The sequence below is a fragment of the Dermacentor silvarum genome, chromosome 1 (genome assembly GCF_013339745.2).
Source record: "Dermacentor silvarum isolate Dsil-2018 chromosome 1, BIME_Dsil_1.4, whole genome shotgun sequence".
Lineage (NCBI taxonomy): Eukaryota > Metazoa > Arthropoda > Arachnida > Ixodida > Ixodidae > Dermacentor > Dermacentor silvarum.
Window position 1 is genome coordinate 107,319,526 of NC_051154.1, and position 20,037 is coordinate 107,339,562.

Genomic DNA, 20,037 nt, shown 5'->3' on the forward strand with positions numbered 1-20,037 from the left:
CTTCCGCAAAATATATATGTATTTTTTTCTTTGATTATGCCCATTCTCAGTGTTCTTCAAAATTTTTAGGTAAAAAATAAACTTTTTTTTTTCGGGTATTTATGTCTCGTCTTTAAAGAGAAAAAGGGAAAGCCACGTAAGATAGTGATTGTTATTGGAGGATAAGGTAAGCTTCAAAGGGGTGTAACCTTTTCTTAGAGTGTATGTACAGATGAAGAAGATAAAGATGACTGAAGTGCTTGCACTATTTTCCTTTGCTTGTGAAAGCAGTCAGCCTAGCTGCTAGTCATGGCAGTTATGCTAGTTATGGCTTCCAGAGGAATCCCTTGAAATGAGAGAATCTCAGCACCACGGCAACAACTTTCTGAAAGGGCAACAGGACTGATGCAATAGTTCACCGGCAATGTTTGTTCCTGCGCAGTGTAGAAGCCTATAAAAAGGGTTGAATTGATTTAGTCTGGGAGCTCAGACTAAATAGCAAAACATTGTTGCCAGGATGTAACAAAGCAGCACAGTGAGATGCATAATGATAATTTGATTTTTGTGGTCTTGTTGACTTGCTTCAGTGTTGAGGTTAGGCATGTTGTCAACATTGTTGTCACAAAGATGCCAAAAAGGCCATGGGGGCAGAGCAGATGTCAAGGAAAGAGATTAGTAACTGGTTGTTAATTAGGAAAAAAATGGTGAATAGCCTGTAGTGCATTGAACAGCAGTGTTTCACAAATGGCAGAATGGCATCTCAAATTGGTGTGGTCAGGTCAATTTACATTGCTATGATGTGCATTGTATGTTGAAAGTGCTCTGGGTAGCCATTAGTCTGAGGGTAGTAGCTTGAAGTCATCTTGGGTATGGTGTTGGATGCCCAAAGGATTTGGTTGAGAAATATGTCTTCTAAAATAAGGTCAACTGCAGTTACTATACATTGATTACCACTAACACAGGTGTGTATAGGTCTGCACATGTCAATAGCAGTGACAGCGAAAACAGCGTCAGGACACAAGACAGGTTAAAGTAATCCAGCCAGAGTTGAGGTCTGTCAGCAAAGCATGTAATAAGTAGCATATTTGGCTATGCTGGTAGCAAGATCAGGTGAGAAAAAGCATCTGTGGATGCAGTAAATTGTTTTTATGGAAGCCAAAATGACCAGCCATGGGATCATTGTGAACTTTCCAGGATCTGGGCACAAAGTGAGCAGGGAACGAGAAAAACTCAGCAGTGTACTTTGGGATTTAACATGTACTGTTTGAGTATATAATTTTACAAGCTTGAAATTTTTCAATTGCCAATAGAGCCTCTGGCATTAGGACAACGCAAAAGATGAAGACAGTTGGTTTGGTAAAATAGCACAGCAGTACGAGTCAGCACGTCAACAATATGCAAGTGTATGAGGGTGGTGATAAGGAAGCATGTCAAGAACTGCGAGTACAAGAACTGCCTAAGGCCATAGGTCGGCGCACTCACTCATGAGTGCACTCACTCACACTCACTCGCACTCATTTCAAAGGCGTGAGTGTGAGTGCGAGTGAGTGCCACGGAGTGTGAGTGCAGGTGAGTGCGAGTGCGAGTGAGTGCCAGTGAGTGTGAGTGCAGGTGAGTGCCAGTGCGAGTGAGTGCCAGTGAGTGTGAGTGGAGGTGAGTGCAAGCAAGTGCCAGTGAGTGTGAGTGCAGGTGAGTGCGAGTGAGTGCCTGTGAGTGTGAGTGGAGGTGAGTGCCAGTGAGTGGGAGTGCAGGTGAGTGGGAGTGAGTGTCAGTGAGTGTGAGTGCGAGTGAGTGCCAGTGACTTTGAGTGGAAGTGAGTGCGAGTGCGTGGGAGTGCGAGTGAGAGTGAGTGCCAGTGAGTGCGAGTGAGTGTGAGTGGGAGTGAGAGTGAGTGCGAGGGGAAGTGAGTGCGAGTGAGAGTGAGTGCCAGTGAGTGTGAGTGGAAGTGAGTGCGCGTGAGTGTGAGTGAGAGTGAGTGCCAGTGAGTGCGAGGGGAAGTGAGTGCGAGTGAGAGTGAGTGCCAGTGAGTGTGAGTGAGTGGAGGTGAGTGCCAGTGAGTGTCAGTGGAGGTGAGAGCCAATGAGTGTGAGTGGAAGTGAGGGTGAGTGGAGATGAGTGTGAATGGGGTGAGTGCTTCTGGGTGTGTAGAGGTGAGTGTGAACGTGAGTGTGAGTGCAGGTGAGTGTGAACATGAGTGAGTGGTTGTGAGTGGAAGTGAGTGTGAACGTGGTGAGTGCTTGAACGATAAGCAGAGGTGATATCGGTTCACCTTGCTTGCGGAAAAATGGAGGCACGTTGTGTGCACAAGCTCACTCGCGGTGATGACTTATCGCACTAGCAGATTGTACACACCAAGATAGAAACCACTCACTAAGGTCGTAATAATCCAAGGATCAGGCATGAGTGAGACAATGTATAATGAGATGAGCGGATATATTATATTGTGATAGCAATTATATGGACACTCCAAGCGAACTTCTGCCGTGGTCGTGGACGTCGTTGTGAGGTTCCGTATAAAGTCCAAACACGGTAAAATCGTCGCAGCGTGCCGGCGGTACGCTGCGTGTGCGAGTGAAACCTTGCGAGGGTCAGCCGACACTTGCTGCTGAATCTCGCGCGCGCGAGGGAAAAGGCGGGGCGGAAGCACGCTGCTTCTGTCGCGTGTCAGGCCACGGTGTAAGAGCACCGTGGCGTCAGGCATCGGGGGGGGGGGGGGGTCGTCTTGCTCCAGCGGTGGCCGCGTAGGTGTCGTATCTCGAAAGCGATCTGTGACGTCGAAAAAGGGCGCGCGCGCGCGCCTCCTCTTCACAGCGATTTGCGACGTGAACTATGTTCAACTAGAGCCGGTAACTTCGTACGCGCCGTGTTTTCGACGTTTATGTAGTTCGCTTTGAAGCGAGAGACGGCACGAAGGTCAATTCGCTCGCGGCTATAGCTGCGCCTCCTTACTCCAGCGTTCTGACAGCGAGTTTCCGCGGTCATCGAGCGAGATGCGCTCATGTTTACCTGTTTGCGCGTGACACCGTGCTTGTCTATTTAGTTAGTAGGCGAATGTTTACAAGTTTATACGGCCCATTAAACTACTATCCTTGCTTCGTATAGCTCTCTACTAATTTCCTATTGCAATCGAAGCTTCGCTTTTTTTCTTTAATACACCAGGGAATATGTATGGGCTGGAGCGCTGATGGCAGACATATCCAAATCATGACCGGCAAATTTTGCCATGACTTCCAATGAGTGAAGACGTTTAATAACATGTGATTTGCTACAGCTTCGCTGGTCATCCGCCTTCAGAGGGCGGGAATGGCTCCTCATTTTCTTCCTGCTTCCCTTTTAAACGTACACGTACAGGCTCCTTATATGAACAGGCAGAGCGGAAGAGGGACTAGCCAAGTTAGCACAGAGTAACAGACACGCACGCTCGCATACATGGAGAAAAAGCGAAGATGCAATGATAGATACCGCTTTGTTCTCCCTTTTGTGTTTGTTTCGGCGTTAAGTGGTTGACTAAGTATACGGACAGTCAATCTCTCCCTCTATTTCCCGCTCTCTTGGCTCAATCCGACCGAAGGGGAGCTTAGCGAGCATGGGCGGCAAGCATGCACACGTCTAATGTCAATGACAGAGAGATGGACAGAGAGAGTTTGGGGCTGACGTCAATGTTTACGTCACCATGAATAAATTGAAACGAAAACTTTAGTCGTGCTAGTTTTGCTCTACTTTGCAGTGTTAATAAACCAGCTCTCTTTAGTAATTTAGTCAATGAATCCGTTAATTTGTATTTATTAAAACATAACCTTATTGCCTTCCTCTGCACCCCTTCCATTCTTGCAATTAGTTATTTTGTGTACGGAAACCAAACAATATTGGCGTGCTCCAGCACTGTTCGAACAAGCATTTTATAGGCCAGCAAATTTTATCTGGGGGTGCAAGACGAAGGTGTCTTCTCAGAAAAAAGAGTCGGTTTAGTGCTCAGCATGTACATTGATTTCCACTTGTTGAGGTTATTTTGTTAACATGGCTTTCCCATCGGAGAGCGTATGTTAAAGTGACACCTAAATATTTACGCTGAAATGCACAAGTGAGAGGTGTGTCATTAATAATGTAAGTAAACTCAGATATCTGTTTCTTTCTTACTGTTAGCATTACAGATTTTTCGGCATTTAGAGTCATCTGCCACTCCTGACACCAAGAAAAGGCAGAATTTTGTATATGGTGATTATCACTGTGATTAATTTCGCGGTACAAAATACAATAGTCAACGAATAGACGGATGTTACCATGTAATCGGGAAGGCAAATCTTTTGTGTATATTAAAAATAAACCTGGATCCAAAACACTGCCTTGGTGCACTCCCGATGCAACAGGTGCTAAATTGGAAGCTTCGTTATGAATATACACGAATTGTGAGTGGTATAGATCGGCACAGTGACTCATGAGTGCACTCACTCACACTCGCACTCATTTCAAAGAGGTGAGTGCGAGTGAGTGCCAGTGAGTGTGAGTGGAGGTGAGTGCGAGTGAATGTGAGTGTAAGTGAGTGCGAGCGAGTGCCAGTGAGTGTGAGTGCAGGTGAGTGCGAGTGAGTGCCAGTGAGTGTGAGTGGAGGTGAGTGCAAGCAAGTGCCAGTGAGTGTGAGTGCAGTTGAGTGCCAGTGAATGTGAGTGTAAGTGAATGCGAGTGTGAGCGTGTACCAGTGAGTGTGAGTGCAGGTGAGTGCGAGTGAGTGCCATTGAGTGTGAGTGCGAGTGAGTGCCAGTGATTGTGAGTGCAGGTGAGTGCGAGTGCAAGTGAGTGTGAGTGCAGGTGAGTGCGAGTGAGTACCAGTGATTGTGAGTGCAGGTGAGTGTGAGTGCAGGTGAGTGCGAGTGAGTACCAGTGAGTGTGAGTACAGGTGAATGCGAGTGCGAGTGAGTGCCTGTGAGTGTGAGTGGAGATGAGTGCGAGTGCGAGTGAGTGTCTGTGAGTGTGAGTGGAGGTCAGTGCGAGTGAGCGCCAGTGAGTATGAGTGGAAGTGAGTGCGAGTGAGTGCTGTGAGTGTGAGTGGAGGTGAGTGTGAACGTGAGTGAGTGTTCTCCCACACTGCCGACCTATGCCTAAGGCACATCCTCAGGCTTGCTCATTGTATGTGGTGTGCAGACATTACAAGTGGTGGTAGTTGGCAGTCAGGCAGTACATTGTCATCCTGATGTTTCTTTGTAGATCTGTAGGTGGCATCAAAGCCATACTCTCAATTGAAGTATCTAGTGACCAAGGCCTCCAGATAAGTTCTTGAGCATTGACAGCCAGCATAAAGAGTAATGGTCGGCAACAACTGTAAAGTTGAAATGAAAGAGAAACATCCACCCGTGAGTAGTACGAATCTACAAGGAAAACCCATACAAGTTTCTCACAAATAAAGCTTTGCAGTTGAAGAAAAATTTGTCCTGGTTCAAGGATCGAGCATGGGACTGATATCTCTCTTGGGTAATCACTCTACCATCTAAGCTAACAAGGAGACTAGCAGGAGGCAGGCACATTGCAGGGCAAGGCCAAATTAATCAACAACTCTGAAGCGCAGGGACACTATATATGGCAAATCAGTTCTGTGGAAACCTCTTAGTGGTGGTGATGAAATAGTATGCAAGGTAACAATAGAGACAAAGCAGAATCAACTAAGTGGTTGTCTTGAGTCCAGCCAGAATGGCAGTGCTGCTGGCAAAGTGAACAAGGCAGACAGAACAATTAATGTTGCCATCAATGATGTTGAAAATCATAGCAAAATGTTGCTCATGATCAGGTCACTGGAGGCAATTAGTGATGGTCAGTAAGCAAAGGCAGTACTTGTACATGTCAGTTGATCACGGAGTCTCTGTCAAGTGAATGAGACTATGAATGAAAGCAGGCATAAGAGGGAGAATGTTTCAGCCTAAAATGAGTGTGTGAGCACGCGGAACCAGCACTATGAACTGAGTATATTCGTGGATCCTGTTGAAAAAAACTTATACGGTTCACTGCATTGATGGTCAAATAACATCATTTGCACCTCGTGGACAGGCTCCAAGGTTAGGTGTTGTAAGTTTGCAGAAGCAGAAGCACAAATCAGTATGAATAATGAAAATAGCAGCTCCCGTGTGAGCCATTGCTTCAACTGGCACAGCTTCTATGCACACTGGTAATGTGTTGGATGGATGCTCGAGACGAATTGTAGCCTGCAGTGCAGCTTTCCCTCCAAAAACTGCATCATTTCTAAACATTAATTAGGACCATGGGTGGATGACTAGAGGGGCGATGTGAAGCAGCGGAGGGGGAAGGAGAGCAGCAGTGCCCCAGATGGTAGTTGCAAGGCACGTTGGGAGAGGAGAACAAAGAGAAAAAAAAAAGAAGGAAATTGGTGATGACCAGTGCTGGTAGTGTCCAAGGGGAGGAAGGTTGTCCCTTGCAACAGCATGTCATAGTTGCAGCATTTGTCTTGTGGGCTTTTTTGATGAAACCGGAAGATATTTCTGTGAATACTGCAACAGTAACAAATTAGGCAGGGTAAGTGCCAGGTGGATTAGTAAGTCCGCCTGGCGCTCATGCAGTGGCGCACCGACGGGGGGGGGGGAGGTGTCGCGGGTTGTAACCCCCCCCCCCCCCTTTTGTTTCACCCCTTTTTTTCCTTGCGCCTTTGAGTACTGTAACTAAGATGTAAGACGTGTAATCGTCTGCACACTCGCAAACTTGTGCAAAAAGCGCGTTTTTTGACAATTTCTCGTGAAGAAATTGAAATTAGTGCTGTTTAGATGGTATTGGCAAACTAAGGCAAACTGTCAACCCCCCCCCCCCCTACCCGGCAGAGATCCTGGGTGCGCTACTGCACTCATGACAAATGGTCGATTAGTGCTCACAACAAATGGTCGTGAGTAGGACTAGGAGGCACTGTCATAATGAAGACAGGTTGCATGGCAACATCTTATGCATATCTGGCCGGTGGGGAAAGGCCTGAGCGGTAGAGTTCACAGCACAGGTCACGGATACCAACTTCACTGTGGTAATCTCACGCAGTCCAGCATTAGAAGAGTAGGGTTGGGTGGTAGGAGGACATGACAAGCCATGTACCTATTGCTTTTTGCATATGACAGCCAAAATAAGCATAGAGAGCTCCGTACCCAAAGGGGAATACGTGTCACAGTCTGGCTGCAAGTTGATTACCCACAGTTTATTGAGACGTTGGCATGTGGCAATGAAATTGTCAATTTTGGTCAGATTATTGACCAGTAGGGCATTAAACATGGTGGGCCTGGTCTCTTTTAAGATGCAATTTAATACAATCGGACTCTTTTATGGCTGATTTCGCTGAGCAACAAAAGGCAGGGACATCTTCAATGTAAGAGGTGTACGTCTTGTGAAGTTTCATGTGTCTATAAAGATTCCTCTTGGCAACTCCAGAATAAATGGCTGGGGTGCCAAAAACCTGCCAAATGCCGTTTTAATGTGGTCCAGTCAGGAGAGGCATGCGTGTGGTTGAGAAATCGGGTCCTATAATTGGTGAGGTAGAAGGTGATATTCAAAGGCTTGCGAGAGAGTTGTCCAGCCAATGTTCAGTATCATCACGAAAGAGATCAGCAAAATGTGTGGAATGCACTGTCAGGTACTGACAGTTCAAGAGTGATAGGCCAATTAGGCAGATGTGGCAAGGTTGGAGGGTCCTACATGCTCCTGTTGGTGCATGGTGACAGTCATGCAGGTCACCAAGTGGTGTGACCTGCATGAAGCCCCATGGAAGCTTGGAATAATACAGCATGGAGGGACCAAAAATCACCTTCACCACTTGTGCGGCAGCCATTATCCCAATGCTCTATTCGAAAGAAACAAACACTGAAGATGATCCTAGTGATGGTGACGAGTATATTTGATGAATACATATGTGAATGGTGATAGCACTGTATTGAAATCTAATAGAGTAGTTTAAAATAGTTCATGAATACCACGCAAGCTTTTTAGATAGCTTTATCGATACACTGACTGGCTTCATATTTTTGGTCCACTGGCTAGCAGTTTAATGAAGAGGTGACACCTATATGTTTCAAATTCACTTGTCAATAATCCCAATGTCATTCTGGATTACTAAAAATTCAGAGTAGCAGCTATCAATTTTAATGACCACATAAATTATTACTGGATATTCGATTTGCTATAGAATTTTTTTTTTATTATTCACACATCCCTGTTAGTTATACTTCTTCTCATCCTTATGTGCCTAATGACCACTGGCAATGTGTCAATAGTTAGTCTTGTTTTTTTATCTTAGTCTTGTTTTCAAATACAAATAGTTTACACAACTTCAACCCATACTAGCCACAGGAATATGTACATCTTGCCATAACATATGTGCCACTACTCATTCAAAACATTTAATTTCTGGATAGAAATTCTTTAAACTACATTTTTGTGTGACAAACTGCAATATGCCTGTATTTCATGGAGTGTGCTGGTCTGGGCTGGTTGGTACATCATTAGGACGGGAACAAACAGTGCTAGGACGGTACAAAGTGAGTAGACGGACAAGGCGCTGTATTTCATGCTTATGAAAGGGTTATTGAAGCTAATTGCCCATTTATTAATTTTCACTGACTGAACAAATGAACTCCTGACACATTGGCCTATCTGAATTACAATTACTTTCATTGTTTCACCAAACTGACAGACTGACTATAATTATTCACCTTGATTTGCAGGGGAGTGTTTGGCAGTGTTCACACCTGATTTGGCTGTGACCTGCTGTGAACTGACCCTGGATGGAAAAGCAGTGGTGATGGGGCTGGAAGGACACGATCGCGTCTTTTGTCATCTGCTGCACGAAGGCGAAGGCGACCAGAGCCCATCACAGTCTCGTCCTGCATCAAACGCTTATGGCAACGTCAGCAACTGTGGCAAAGTCTTTGATGTCAGCCAACAGGGCTGAGCTGCTGTTTATCCACTGCCTCTGTTACCAACTCATGATAGCGGTATGGTTGCTCAGCTGGTGCTAGCCAGAGAGAGATAGAGAGAGACAACAAATTACTGTTCAAGTGCAGCTTCTTCTGTCTAGCACCAGCTAGCATTTTTGCCCATGCCACGTGAGCTGCAGGTGAAGCAAAATCTTTTTTCAGTTGGCTTTGTGCAACCTAACCCTGCCTCTAAACATGCAACACACTCACTTGCGTAGGCTGTCTGCAGTGAGAATACAGAAAGGGCAAAGCTGAGGCTATCAGTGATCATGGAAAATTTCTAGTAAATATTGATACATTTAAAGAAGTGTTTGCCTTATGCAAGAACCATTTGTGTGTAGATTCAGCCAGCTCTTAAGCAATCCAACTGCATATAACTGCAGCATACCTTGCCAACAGAGCAGTTGATACTATTGAAGATTTGAAAGCTCACATATTTAAATGAATGTGAATCAAAGCATACATCTGCTGTATCCCTCAGACAGTATTAGCATGATAAATATATTATGGTTCATTAATGAGGTACAGACATATGCTTTTTTCAGGAAGGCTGTGTATGCAAGTCATGTATTTTATAAATTCAGCCTCCATTATATCTTTAAAATGTTATCTATACCCAACGTCTTAAAGGTCTGAAAACCTGCAACAAAAACTGCACGTTATTATTATTTTTTTTTGATGTGACATCTACTTTAAATTGATAGATGGGAAAGTACTGTATTTATTAAATATGATGCTAGGGAGGACTTTTGGCGACTCGGAAAATAAGAAAATATAAATATATATATTACAATTATAATGCAGTCTAAATATGCGTAATGCAACTGTAGCCATGAACGTAAGCATAGTACAATGTGCAGTGTGCTACAAAGCTGCATTGCCACACAGAACCCATTGCATACACCGCTGCAGAAGATTGCCTATTGTACTGGATTGTTCTATCAGAATCATGATGCACTGCTCAGAGGGGCCAGGTGCGCCCATACTGGGGCTGCTGTGTTTGCATAGATGAGGCCTTGCAGACAATAATGGACTGGGTCGTTGGACACCTTTGTGCCACTAACTCTTTCATTGTGCTCTCACTTTCTTGCTGACATGCACTCGCCTGCACATTCACATCTATCTTATGTCTACAGCATTGAGACATTGGCTCTTTTTCATCAAGTTTGGTCACCAAGTGGTAAAGTTTGACAAATTTTTAACCATGAAATTGGGGGAGTAGGGTGAATCTCGCATTATATTTAGAGCATGGTTCTGAATATGGCGGAAGGCGTTTTCTCAGACTGGTAATTTCGCAACAAAATGTCACATTATATTTGTGGAAATACAGTACATAGATTAGGAGCATCACACCTTGTTGGATGAAAGCATACCAACATGCATGTGTCCCTAGCGGAATTCAGCCTGCTGTGTTACCACAGCTAGTTTTTCCTTCCCAAGTTTCTTCAGAATTTAAGTCTGTCACAAGCCCTTGTAAGAAACACAGCAGTGCAAAAAAAAGATTCTGGAGTGCCTGAACAGTAATACGATTATACGGTTTGCCGTAGTGGGGCCTCCTGATTAATTTTGACCTACTGGAGTGCTTTGGCGTGCATCTAAATCAAAGTATAAATGAGCGTTTTTGCATTTCGCCATCATCGAAATGCAGCTGCCACAGCAGGGATCAAACCCACGACCTCGAGCTCAGCAGCGCAACGCCATGGCCTCTAAGCTACCGCGGCAGGTGGCGCAGCAGTAAGCATTTATCTCAACACCGGTAGCAGACTTGGAAAACACAGTTTTAGATCACATTTCACATTACAAAAATGGCTGGTGAAGGCTGCTGGTTAGCAAGAATACCTTCTATTGTTGAAATGAACACATTTGTCAAGGAAGTTAGAGAAACATAGAGCTTGAACAGAAGAGAAAGTGAAGTTATTAAAACCTACATGGGGTACTTAGCAAATCGCTTTGATTTTCTTGTGTGAGGCATGAAACATTGCAATATAAAGAATGTACATAAATGAAAATACTCTCTGCCATGAAGATATTGACAGATCTGTATATCTTGGTGCTCACTGTATGTGCATGCGTGCAAAAGCGCATCCTTTTTAGTTGTTTGTGTTCAGCTACTGATCCTACAGTTTGTTGAAAAGTAGCTTCATTCCCATTGAGAGTGCACACATTGGCGAGTTTGCTGTTTGCATAATAGCTGTAAATTCTGAAGTTTATAGGCTTAGCTTAAGCAGTAGTTGATTTTATTTTTATTTTTTTATGAAAAGGGACCACAATGGTGTCAGAAAAAATGAATTTGCAGAAAATTATGTTATTGCAGTTTATTTCGCCAGCAGCTGGAATTATCTCGAACACACTTTTTTCTCCGACTTGCAGTAAGGCATGACATTACTTATTTCAGATTTTGTTAAAGACTTGTTTCATGGTCTTCTATGCACAGTCTGATGTGCAATGCCAATGGCAAAGGGTGAAATGAATGGGAGAAGGACGAGGTCGTTTCAAAATTGTGGCATTGACCTCATACTGTCACAACACATAGCTTGGGCGTCGCCTACGGTTTCGGCCAGAGGAGCTCCCCGCGTAGAATCTCCAATGGCTTAAAACTCCTCAGGACCTTAATAAAGTTCTTGACTGACTGATACTGCAGACGATCAAAGGAAGTTTCATTTGGTGTTCACTCAATCATTTCACCATTAGGTTTGGCAGCCAAACAGCACTCGGAAAGATAACTACCCTACGACATAAACTATAGCTAGTTCCGTCATTCACAGTGGCAGTATTTGCAATGTGGAACATTCAGATCTTGTCCCGAAAATAGAACAAACGATGATGTGGTAATAATGTTCAGTTATACAACAGTCCCCTATGAAGGCCACGGCAGTGCCGCAATAAAGTCCAAATAATCAAGCGAGTCAGAAAAATTGGTCAGCAACTGTTGCAGGTTGATAAAAAAAAAAGAAAGCAGCAACTGGTATACTTCGTTTTTTACATATAATTGGTACTCAGGCATGGGCTACTACTATTGCTTCTACTTCAAGTACCTCTCATCTAAATCAGTAAACTTGTCCTCCTATTCTGAAACAGTGCACTTCAATTTCTGTGGCTGGAAATGTTGCTATACAAATGCAAACAGCAGCATTCTCTCTCATGAAATGAATTCACAGCATTTTAATTTCAAAGTTTATATGTCTGTACCTCTTTAAGCAGCTGCCTTTTCACAGCTTATATGGCAGAAATAAGAACACCATAATATGTTTCACAGATGTAGTCAATTAGTAAAATGCCAAAGCAACACCAACTTGTTACTAAAGCTCCATTGCAAGTTGATGCAGTGTTACTGTTTATAAAATGCCTTTTGTAGCCATCAATACCACAGAAGCCCCATAAATTAAGGCACCAGTGGTAGCTTGGTTGTTTACCCAAGAGCAATTATGCACATCCCAGCTTTGGGATTATAGTGCCATGTGTGTTATGATGTGTGAAGTTGGAATAACATGAAAGATGTATGTTACTTGACCTGTGGAACGAATGCGATAGGCTTGAACTCTGCCATTTATTGAAAGTGACTTGTGCAGCTGTTCACAGAAGTTTTCAGAGCATAGAAGCTATGAAAAGCTCTGTTAATTTGCGGTTTAAAGGCCCCCTCACCAGACCGCATAGCAAATTTTGGTTATACGCCGGAAGTTGTTACATGCCCTCTAAGGAGTGTTCTACTGAACAATTTTTCAAATTAGTTCATTAATAGCAGAGATTTAAGTGGTGCGAACCCATGATTTCAGGAGGCAAGCGTCATCGCGAACATAGACACTCACTTCACTTGCCCCGTCTAGCCTCTGCAAGCAAAATTCCTTCCCTGCATTCTCTCATACTAGAGCTGGAGGGTTGTCTGACGCATACGTCATGGGCCCCGCGTTCTCTCTCTTTTCTGTCTTTTTTTTTTCTCTCTCTCTCTCTGTCTTGCATTTTTGCTGAGTGGCGTACTTCCGGTGACGGTATCGCGTGCAAGCTGTTGCTTTTGTCTCGTTTTGTGCAGCGGACGATTTTTCACGCTCTGCATGAGAACACCTGATCAGTGCCACATTCACGAACAATGAAACAGGCGTGAGAGGATGAAAGAGCCATGATCGCGGCGCTGGAACACAGCAGAAAATGACAGTTTTGTTGTTAGGGTGCACGACTGCACAACGTGAAAACAAGCAGACGCAAAGGACATACAGCCGCGAACAAAAGTTTGGAGACCACGGCATCGGCAAAAAAATCTAAATATCTTCAAACGCAGCTTTGCGTATTGGAATTGGTTTAATGCATTGTATTGGTCAAACACGCGCACATAGGCTAACGCTCTTAATTTCAGCCAGAATGCCCAGGCTGCGAAGAAAAAAAAAAACAATATTACGGTACGTTTGGTCCCCAAACTTTTGCTCGCGACTGTACATTTCTCCTATGGTACAAAGTGAAACATAAACAGGCAGACATTCGGTTTTTATGTTTTATTATTTCTAACTTTAATTCGCATATTGAAGCAACAGATTAAACAAATAACTAATGTTGCCTTGAATAATTCTCGAAGTCACGTGTCACTATGTGTGAGGTCACAGCACTGCCATGTATATAGGCACACTTGCGCAATATAAGTAGACTATCTGGCTGGGATGTAACACTTAGCAGACATGATCATTAGTGCATATTATAATTACTGCGCTTGTCAGCTCAAGATGGCCAGACCTGGTGAGGGGCCCTTTAAGCACGCATCAGAAATTGAAAGGGTCACCCTACTCCTATGTGTGAACCATGAAATGCACTTTTAAATTTAAGGCTTTATGCCAATGTCACAAGAAATTATGGAGTTTTAGATATAGCGTCCTCAAGCAGCTTTGCATACCCAATAACCCAAACTTCTTTGTGCGCCTCTTGCATTATTTTGTAGTCTCTTTGCGTTCTTTTGTATGCCTGGCCATTAGCACCCCCTAACTTTGGGTTTCCTATTTCTAAAACTCCCTATTTTTTACTTTTTCATGGACTCTGTGATCGAGAAGCTTGTGTAACCAGCTGTACCATGTATATGAATGCACTTTGTAACAGGCAGGGCACATAAACAGGACCGGTACTCACAGAACTTCTGTTGCATAACAGTGTTTCCTTTTTGGCTGGCTTTTGGGCACCTTTGATTCATGATAGCAATCTGCATGATGACACAACTGCCATGTGGACAGCCAGTTGCATACAAAACTTATGTAAGATAAGTTTTGTGAACACTGTTCCAGGTCTGCAGCTCAGAAAAAAATATGCATTGCATGACTCATTTCAGCATAAGAAGAGCAAGAATCTCGCCTTTGTTGTTATCTTAGAGAAGCACACTGGTTCATTGCTGATGTATTCCTACTGTAGAAGCATTACTGTGTTCTGTGCAAGTGGCTTTTGTCTTTCAAGCCTTTGCCAACTTTGTGTAATGCCAAACATGCTGCAGCTTCAGTCATCCAAAAACTGCCCTTAGCATCTACTACACATAAACTTTCTATGATGCAAACATTTTGATGCATGGTTAACTGTCCATTGTCTTTTTAAAGACTGCCAATTTTGTCCACATGTGAAGTGGTGGCAAAGCTCATTGAGAGGTGCTTTTACAGGAGCCCTTGTGCACTTGCATCTGCTACTCAAGGTACTCTCCCAGAAGCAGTCAAGAAGCACATCTACATTATTGACAACTGTGCAGGTCAGCCATTGAAATATTCCTTTCATAGTGCAGCTTATTGTGGTGGAAGCCTCTTGGGGGAGGTGAGCTTTTCAGAAAGACCCAACGTCATGTTTCTTTCTTTTTAATGTGGCCCTTTAGTAGTAGGCTGAGTGCGAGTTGAGGTGTGTGGACTCAAAATGAACTGCTATGTGAAGCATAGAAGTCAGCTCCTACAGGTATCCTAACTTTCACTGCATCAGTGCATAACTGGTGCCTGGCATTTGATTGCAACTTAGGCTGAGTAATTAAAATACTGAAATCTCGCCACTACATCAGAAAAAAATTTTTTTTTTTCATCCGGAAAAAAAATTATCTGTCAAGTGAAATGCCCTTGCTCTTTTTTATTAGGAGTAGGCAAGCATTACAGTGAAACTTTATTTATTATATTGATCTCATTTTTTAGTGAAATTACAACTGAATATTGACATATTGTGACTTCATCACCATTAAGATAAATGAAGGTGCCCGTAACCCGAAGTGTAACCACGATCTGGATCCTGTACGAGTTCTGAAACATCATTTAAATAGCTGCCCCATTGTATAGCTTAAAATGCAAGAAATCTTCATATGGTAGGTGAAGGCAATCATTTCCTTTCTGATACCCCTCAGGTATTGTTTTAAACCTTGGAACCTGTAGATCCAACATATGAAGCACAGCCAAACGAGCCATAAGGAACACATCCAAGCAAAAATCACACTAATTATTGCAGTTAACAGACTCAAAATAGTTGTTCTGTTGCTACATGCTTGTGAACAGAGTTCCACAGCAGTGGAGGATAGTGCAAAAATGTGCCACTTGATTTTTGCACTGCCTCTCATTCTTACTGCATTGATGCATAACATGCAATGCGTACAGGATTGAACCTATATTGGTGTTAAGTTGGAGGTGCGAATGATGCAAATGCTTGATGCAGGCTGTGAGTTAAAGGCCAAAGAAATGTCTACTGCACATTTATGTGCGATATGGTTTTATTTCAAATCCAGTTTCATGAGTGCTAGTGAAAAGTTTAATGCTACTTTTATCTTTAGGGTCATTTACATTCTTTATTTCAGCAGGCAGTGCAAGGAGAGCTCACATGCAAACTATGCTAACTCCACTATTTAAATAACTGAATTTAGCTAGAGGAACAACTTTTGAGGTAGCCTTTGATGTAATCAAATTTTCTGATGTCTTAATGGAAGCTTATATTTTTCATGACAAGCATCTCTCATGGAATGTCTCATTTTGTAATATGTTGGCTCCCCAACATTCGTAAGGACAATCACTCAAATGAAAGCATTAAAAGTTGGCTCATGCTAGTGCAGTGAAATTGAGACAATACTACATACAGGCTTGGTTAATTTTCTGCCCATAAACATCACTTGTGTTGCTTTGCTTGATAACACTAGACGTAGCGTAATTGCCAAAAGGACAGTTGATCTCTTTTTAGCTTGAGTTAGTCTGGTATCTGACTTTCACTGTGAGAGGCCATTCTGGCTACTGAAATCTTTTCATTTTCTCTTGGTACACTTGCAGTACAGAAAGAACAAACTTTGCACCAATTATTCGGGCCATGACCTGCCCTTAAATGTAGTTGTTAAAAGTTTGTGACCAAGATATGTAATAATACCAGTTAGTGTTAAAAGAAATGTCCAAAAGAAGTGCTAGCTAGCACTCTAGTGTGTTTTCCTTGGCACTTGCTCATTTTTTACCGTGACTGGCAGCTGTGGCAGTGCGTAACAAATTTTTTTCATTTGCAGTTTTATTTAGCACAAGGGCTTGGATGAATACTATTCAGGGTGGCATTTCAATCAGTATTGTAGTCATTTTAGTCGAGTGGCTGGTGGAAGCACTTATTAAGTGATCTCGAAAATTTAAGTATTCTGCATTCATTCACTTAATGAAGATGAGACATTACAATTACAGCATGGCCGAGCCGAGAGCAAAAATGCAGGAAATGACAATATTTACAAAAAGCTGCTTCTGTAGTTTGTAAAAATATCACAATGGCAAAACTGTGCCATCTTTTTTTGCCAGGCTAATATAAACATGCATGTTCTTTCATGTCACAATAGTGTTATAATAAATGAGAAGAAAGGGAACCGAGGGTCTCGATTTTTCTTAGTCACAATCATAAGAAGCCAATAGAGAGAGAGAATAAACTTTATGCAAAAGAGCACGCAAGCGTAGGTAGCTCCTCCGCTCTGCAGTGGCTGGTCCCCTCTGTCCAGGAGTCCAGCGGCCTTAGCTGCCCTTCTCGCTCGGTTGACCAGGTTGAGCTAATCCGTTGAGTCAGAGCTGGACAGCGCTGCCTCCCATTGCCGTGTGGTGGGGTGTGTTATGGGTGTGAGCTGTGGTGTGTTTGCGCAAGCCCATACCATGTGGTAAAGCATTGCGCATTGATCGTAGTGCGGGCATTTATAGGAATACAGCACAGGATGTATGGCGTGGTAAAGACTCAAATGTGGATATGTGTTTGTTTGGAGTTTTCGCCATATTACAGCTTTTTCTCGTGGCAGAGCATTGTGAGGCGGTGGTAGTGTTCTTCGTGAAAGGCGATAGTGTTGTAGCATGTACGTGTAGGTTAACGGTATGGGCTCTGTATAGAACTGCTCAGTGCGGCCATCTCGCGGCCGCAAGTGGGATACGAACCAACATCTTCGTATTACATGTGCGATTCTCTTAACTATTGAGCTACCATGGTGCTGTTTTCCCGTCCACTTTCTGGAGTTATATGTGTGTGTACTAGAACTAACTAAATTTCCATTTATTTATAAATTTCTACAATTAAATTAAAAATTCAAATAATTTTCCCTATGCTTTCTTTGGTGTCATTGTCTATTGGCTTCTTATGATAATATTTTTATAAAGGCAGTCGGTTACTTTTATTCCAATGTGTCACAATGATTCGCTCACTCCAATGAGTTCTCTTTGTTAAGCTAATGAAAACTTAAGACATTAAGGCACACTAGAGTATGTATCACAGTGCAGAATGAAAGTTCATGAGCCTGTTCACACTGCACACTTTTTTTTGCACTTCTCTGCTGCTGGAAGTATCAACATCCAAAAAAGATGTAATGTGTTGATGAGCTCTGTTCACTCATGATCAGCTTTTTCTTTATTCAGCTATGTTTATCATTGGAAAAAGTGGAGAATACATTTTACAGCTGTACTATTTTTAACATACAATGCAAGGATGATTTAACTACTGACAGGTTACAAGCTATGATTGAAGCCAATGCATAGGCAGTCCATTTGGCTAGAAAAATGAGTTCTCACATGTACACATCCAATAGTTCATTATATACAAAACGAGCACAGCATGGAAGACAGGGACACATGAAAAAGACAGACACCGCACTGCACTACGTCTGTCCTTCTTTCTCTGTCCTTGCCTTCTGTGCTGTGCTTGTTTTGTGATGAATTGCCAACTAGCCCAAGCCTCTACCCTTTTTAACAGATAGGTTTGGTTTCTAAGGTATACTTCCCAGTTTCAGTCTAATTGTGTATATTTATTGGGCTCTCTGAAATGACTGCTGTCTAAAAAAAAAATGAAAACATAGATATTATGCAAATTATTTACTACAGTTTTAATGTGTGTGTGGCAGTTGTGTGCACCCTTTGTCTGTTGAACTCAAGCTATGTGTGATTTTTGCATAAATGCGCACCACAGCAGGCTGTAGCATTGACAATATTTTAGTCTAATCATCTCGGATGTGTATTTGTCAATAGGTCAACAAAACTTCAGCTCCATGTTTGTCATGAATGGGAAACTGCTGGAGATTGCCAAGCTGGAAAGTGGCCAACAAAATGTAGGGTGTTGGTGTGTGATTTTTCGTTCTAGTCTAGAATCAGCATTGTTTTGTCAATACAAGAACATTCAACTGACAACAGCCCCTGGAGCATTGGTAGCTGCATATGCATACAGCCCTGCCAGCTTGGGCCTCAACTAAACGCTCAAGCTTTGTCAAGGAACCTAGGCGTTCCTAGAGGCCAATTAATTTGCGCAACACTAAAAAGCAAGATGCAACCAGAGCAGTGAGTTGTTAGGCGCTGTCTGCAGCAAAGCCAATCTATCACCTAACTGTAGACAAGTGGTTGTCACAGGGAGGTGCACATAGACAAAAGGCACAAGGTGGCTACCGTCTGTGATGGGGTTAGCAGTGGCAACACCAGCTGTGTTGAATGTGTGAAAAGAAACGCTGACAAAGGTGTTTCCTTGTACCAAAGTACGATGCTGTCTGTGTGCGCTGCTTAATTCTTGTGTGCCATTGAACTTGTACATAACAGCATGACTGATCCATAATCCTGTTTCACAAATAGGTTATGGACACATATAGTTTAAATGTGTATTATTTTCCAGTCTTGTGGCAGGTAAACCTAACTTATAAAAGTTTTTTTTTTTTTTTTTCACAGGATATTGTTATGTGTACACATGTATGTACAGTGGCCTGTGTTTTTATTCTATCAACTTTAAAAGCAGATTTTGCTTTTACCACTGTTTTGCTTTTGCTCATGTTTCTCAGAAAGATAGCATTTTTCAGTCTGAATTATTCACTAAATGCTTGGAATTTTTATTTGACTGGTTCCTCGTCCCCCCCCCCCCCCCCCCCCACCCCTCAAAAAAATAAAAATAAAATAAAATAAAAAAAACTACCATTATATGCTCTACACCTTGCAGCTGGAGAAGCAAGCCACTGCAGAGATGTGGACTGGTTTCGCTGCCTGTAGGCAACTAAAAGTCATGGCAAACCAGCAACAATGATGCCAAATGTTTTATTGGATGACGCGGACCAAGAAATGCAATCGTGTTGCAGTATTTGAGCAAAAACAAAGCAGCAGTAAGCTAAGAACCTTCTTTTACAGCTGTTACAATAACAATACACGTCACTATATATACATATATACATTCATATATGTACATGTGTACACATACACATTGAAAAACTTGTTGCATTTGCACTTCTTTGAGCTTTTCTGGTTGTATACCTTGTGCTAACAGTGTGCTCCTTTCCACTGCTGCTGCAATGTCAAAGGAGGCATGTTACTATCATACTGGTCAAGCCAGAGACTTAGTACCTAAGGTGTTTGTATTAAAGGGAAGCTTCTGTTTTCCTTTTAACTACATGTGTTTCAAATAAACATTAAAAAGAAGTGTTCTTCCAGGATTTTAAAGCATATTGACTCCTTCCGTGGCATTTCTGCATGCACACATGAAAATTTGCAAAATGCAGTGGTAGTTTCTAAAAAGCAGTGGCCAGGCATTACATGGTTCATGTTGCAATCAGTTGAAATACTCCAATTTATTCACTTTCATAGCAAAAACATACAATACTGTTCATAGCATATAGCTGAAGTGGCTGCTTTTTGAGCATAGTGCAAGAGGTCGCGCCTTCAAA

General features: G+C 42.7%; 1 protein-coding gene across 9 annotated transcripts in view; it reads left to right on the plus strand.

Annotated features, from left to right (window-relative positions):
- Positions 1-19,816, plus strand: part of LOC119434441 (NACHT and WD repeat domain-containing protein 2) — a 118,624-nt gene extending 98,808 nt beyond the window's left edge. For 4 of the 9 annotated variants that reach the window (XM_049671956.1, XM_049671960.1, XM_049671944.1 and 1 more), the window contains exon 15: positions 8,679-19,816. In XM_049671956.1, coding sequence (XP_049527913.1) covers positions 8,679-8,905 — 227 coding nt within the window. In that variant the 3' untranslated portion in view covers positions 8,906-19,816. The remainder of the gene's footprint in view (positions 1-8,678) is intronic. The other 5 variants (XR_007468247.1, XR_007468248.1, XR_007468243.1 and 2 more) reach the window with 5 other exon arrangements.
- The last annotated feature ends 221 nt before the right edge of the window (positions 19,817-20,037 follow it).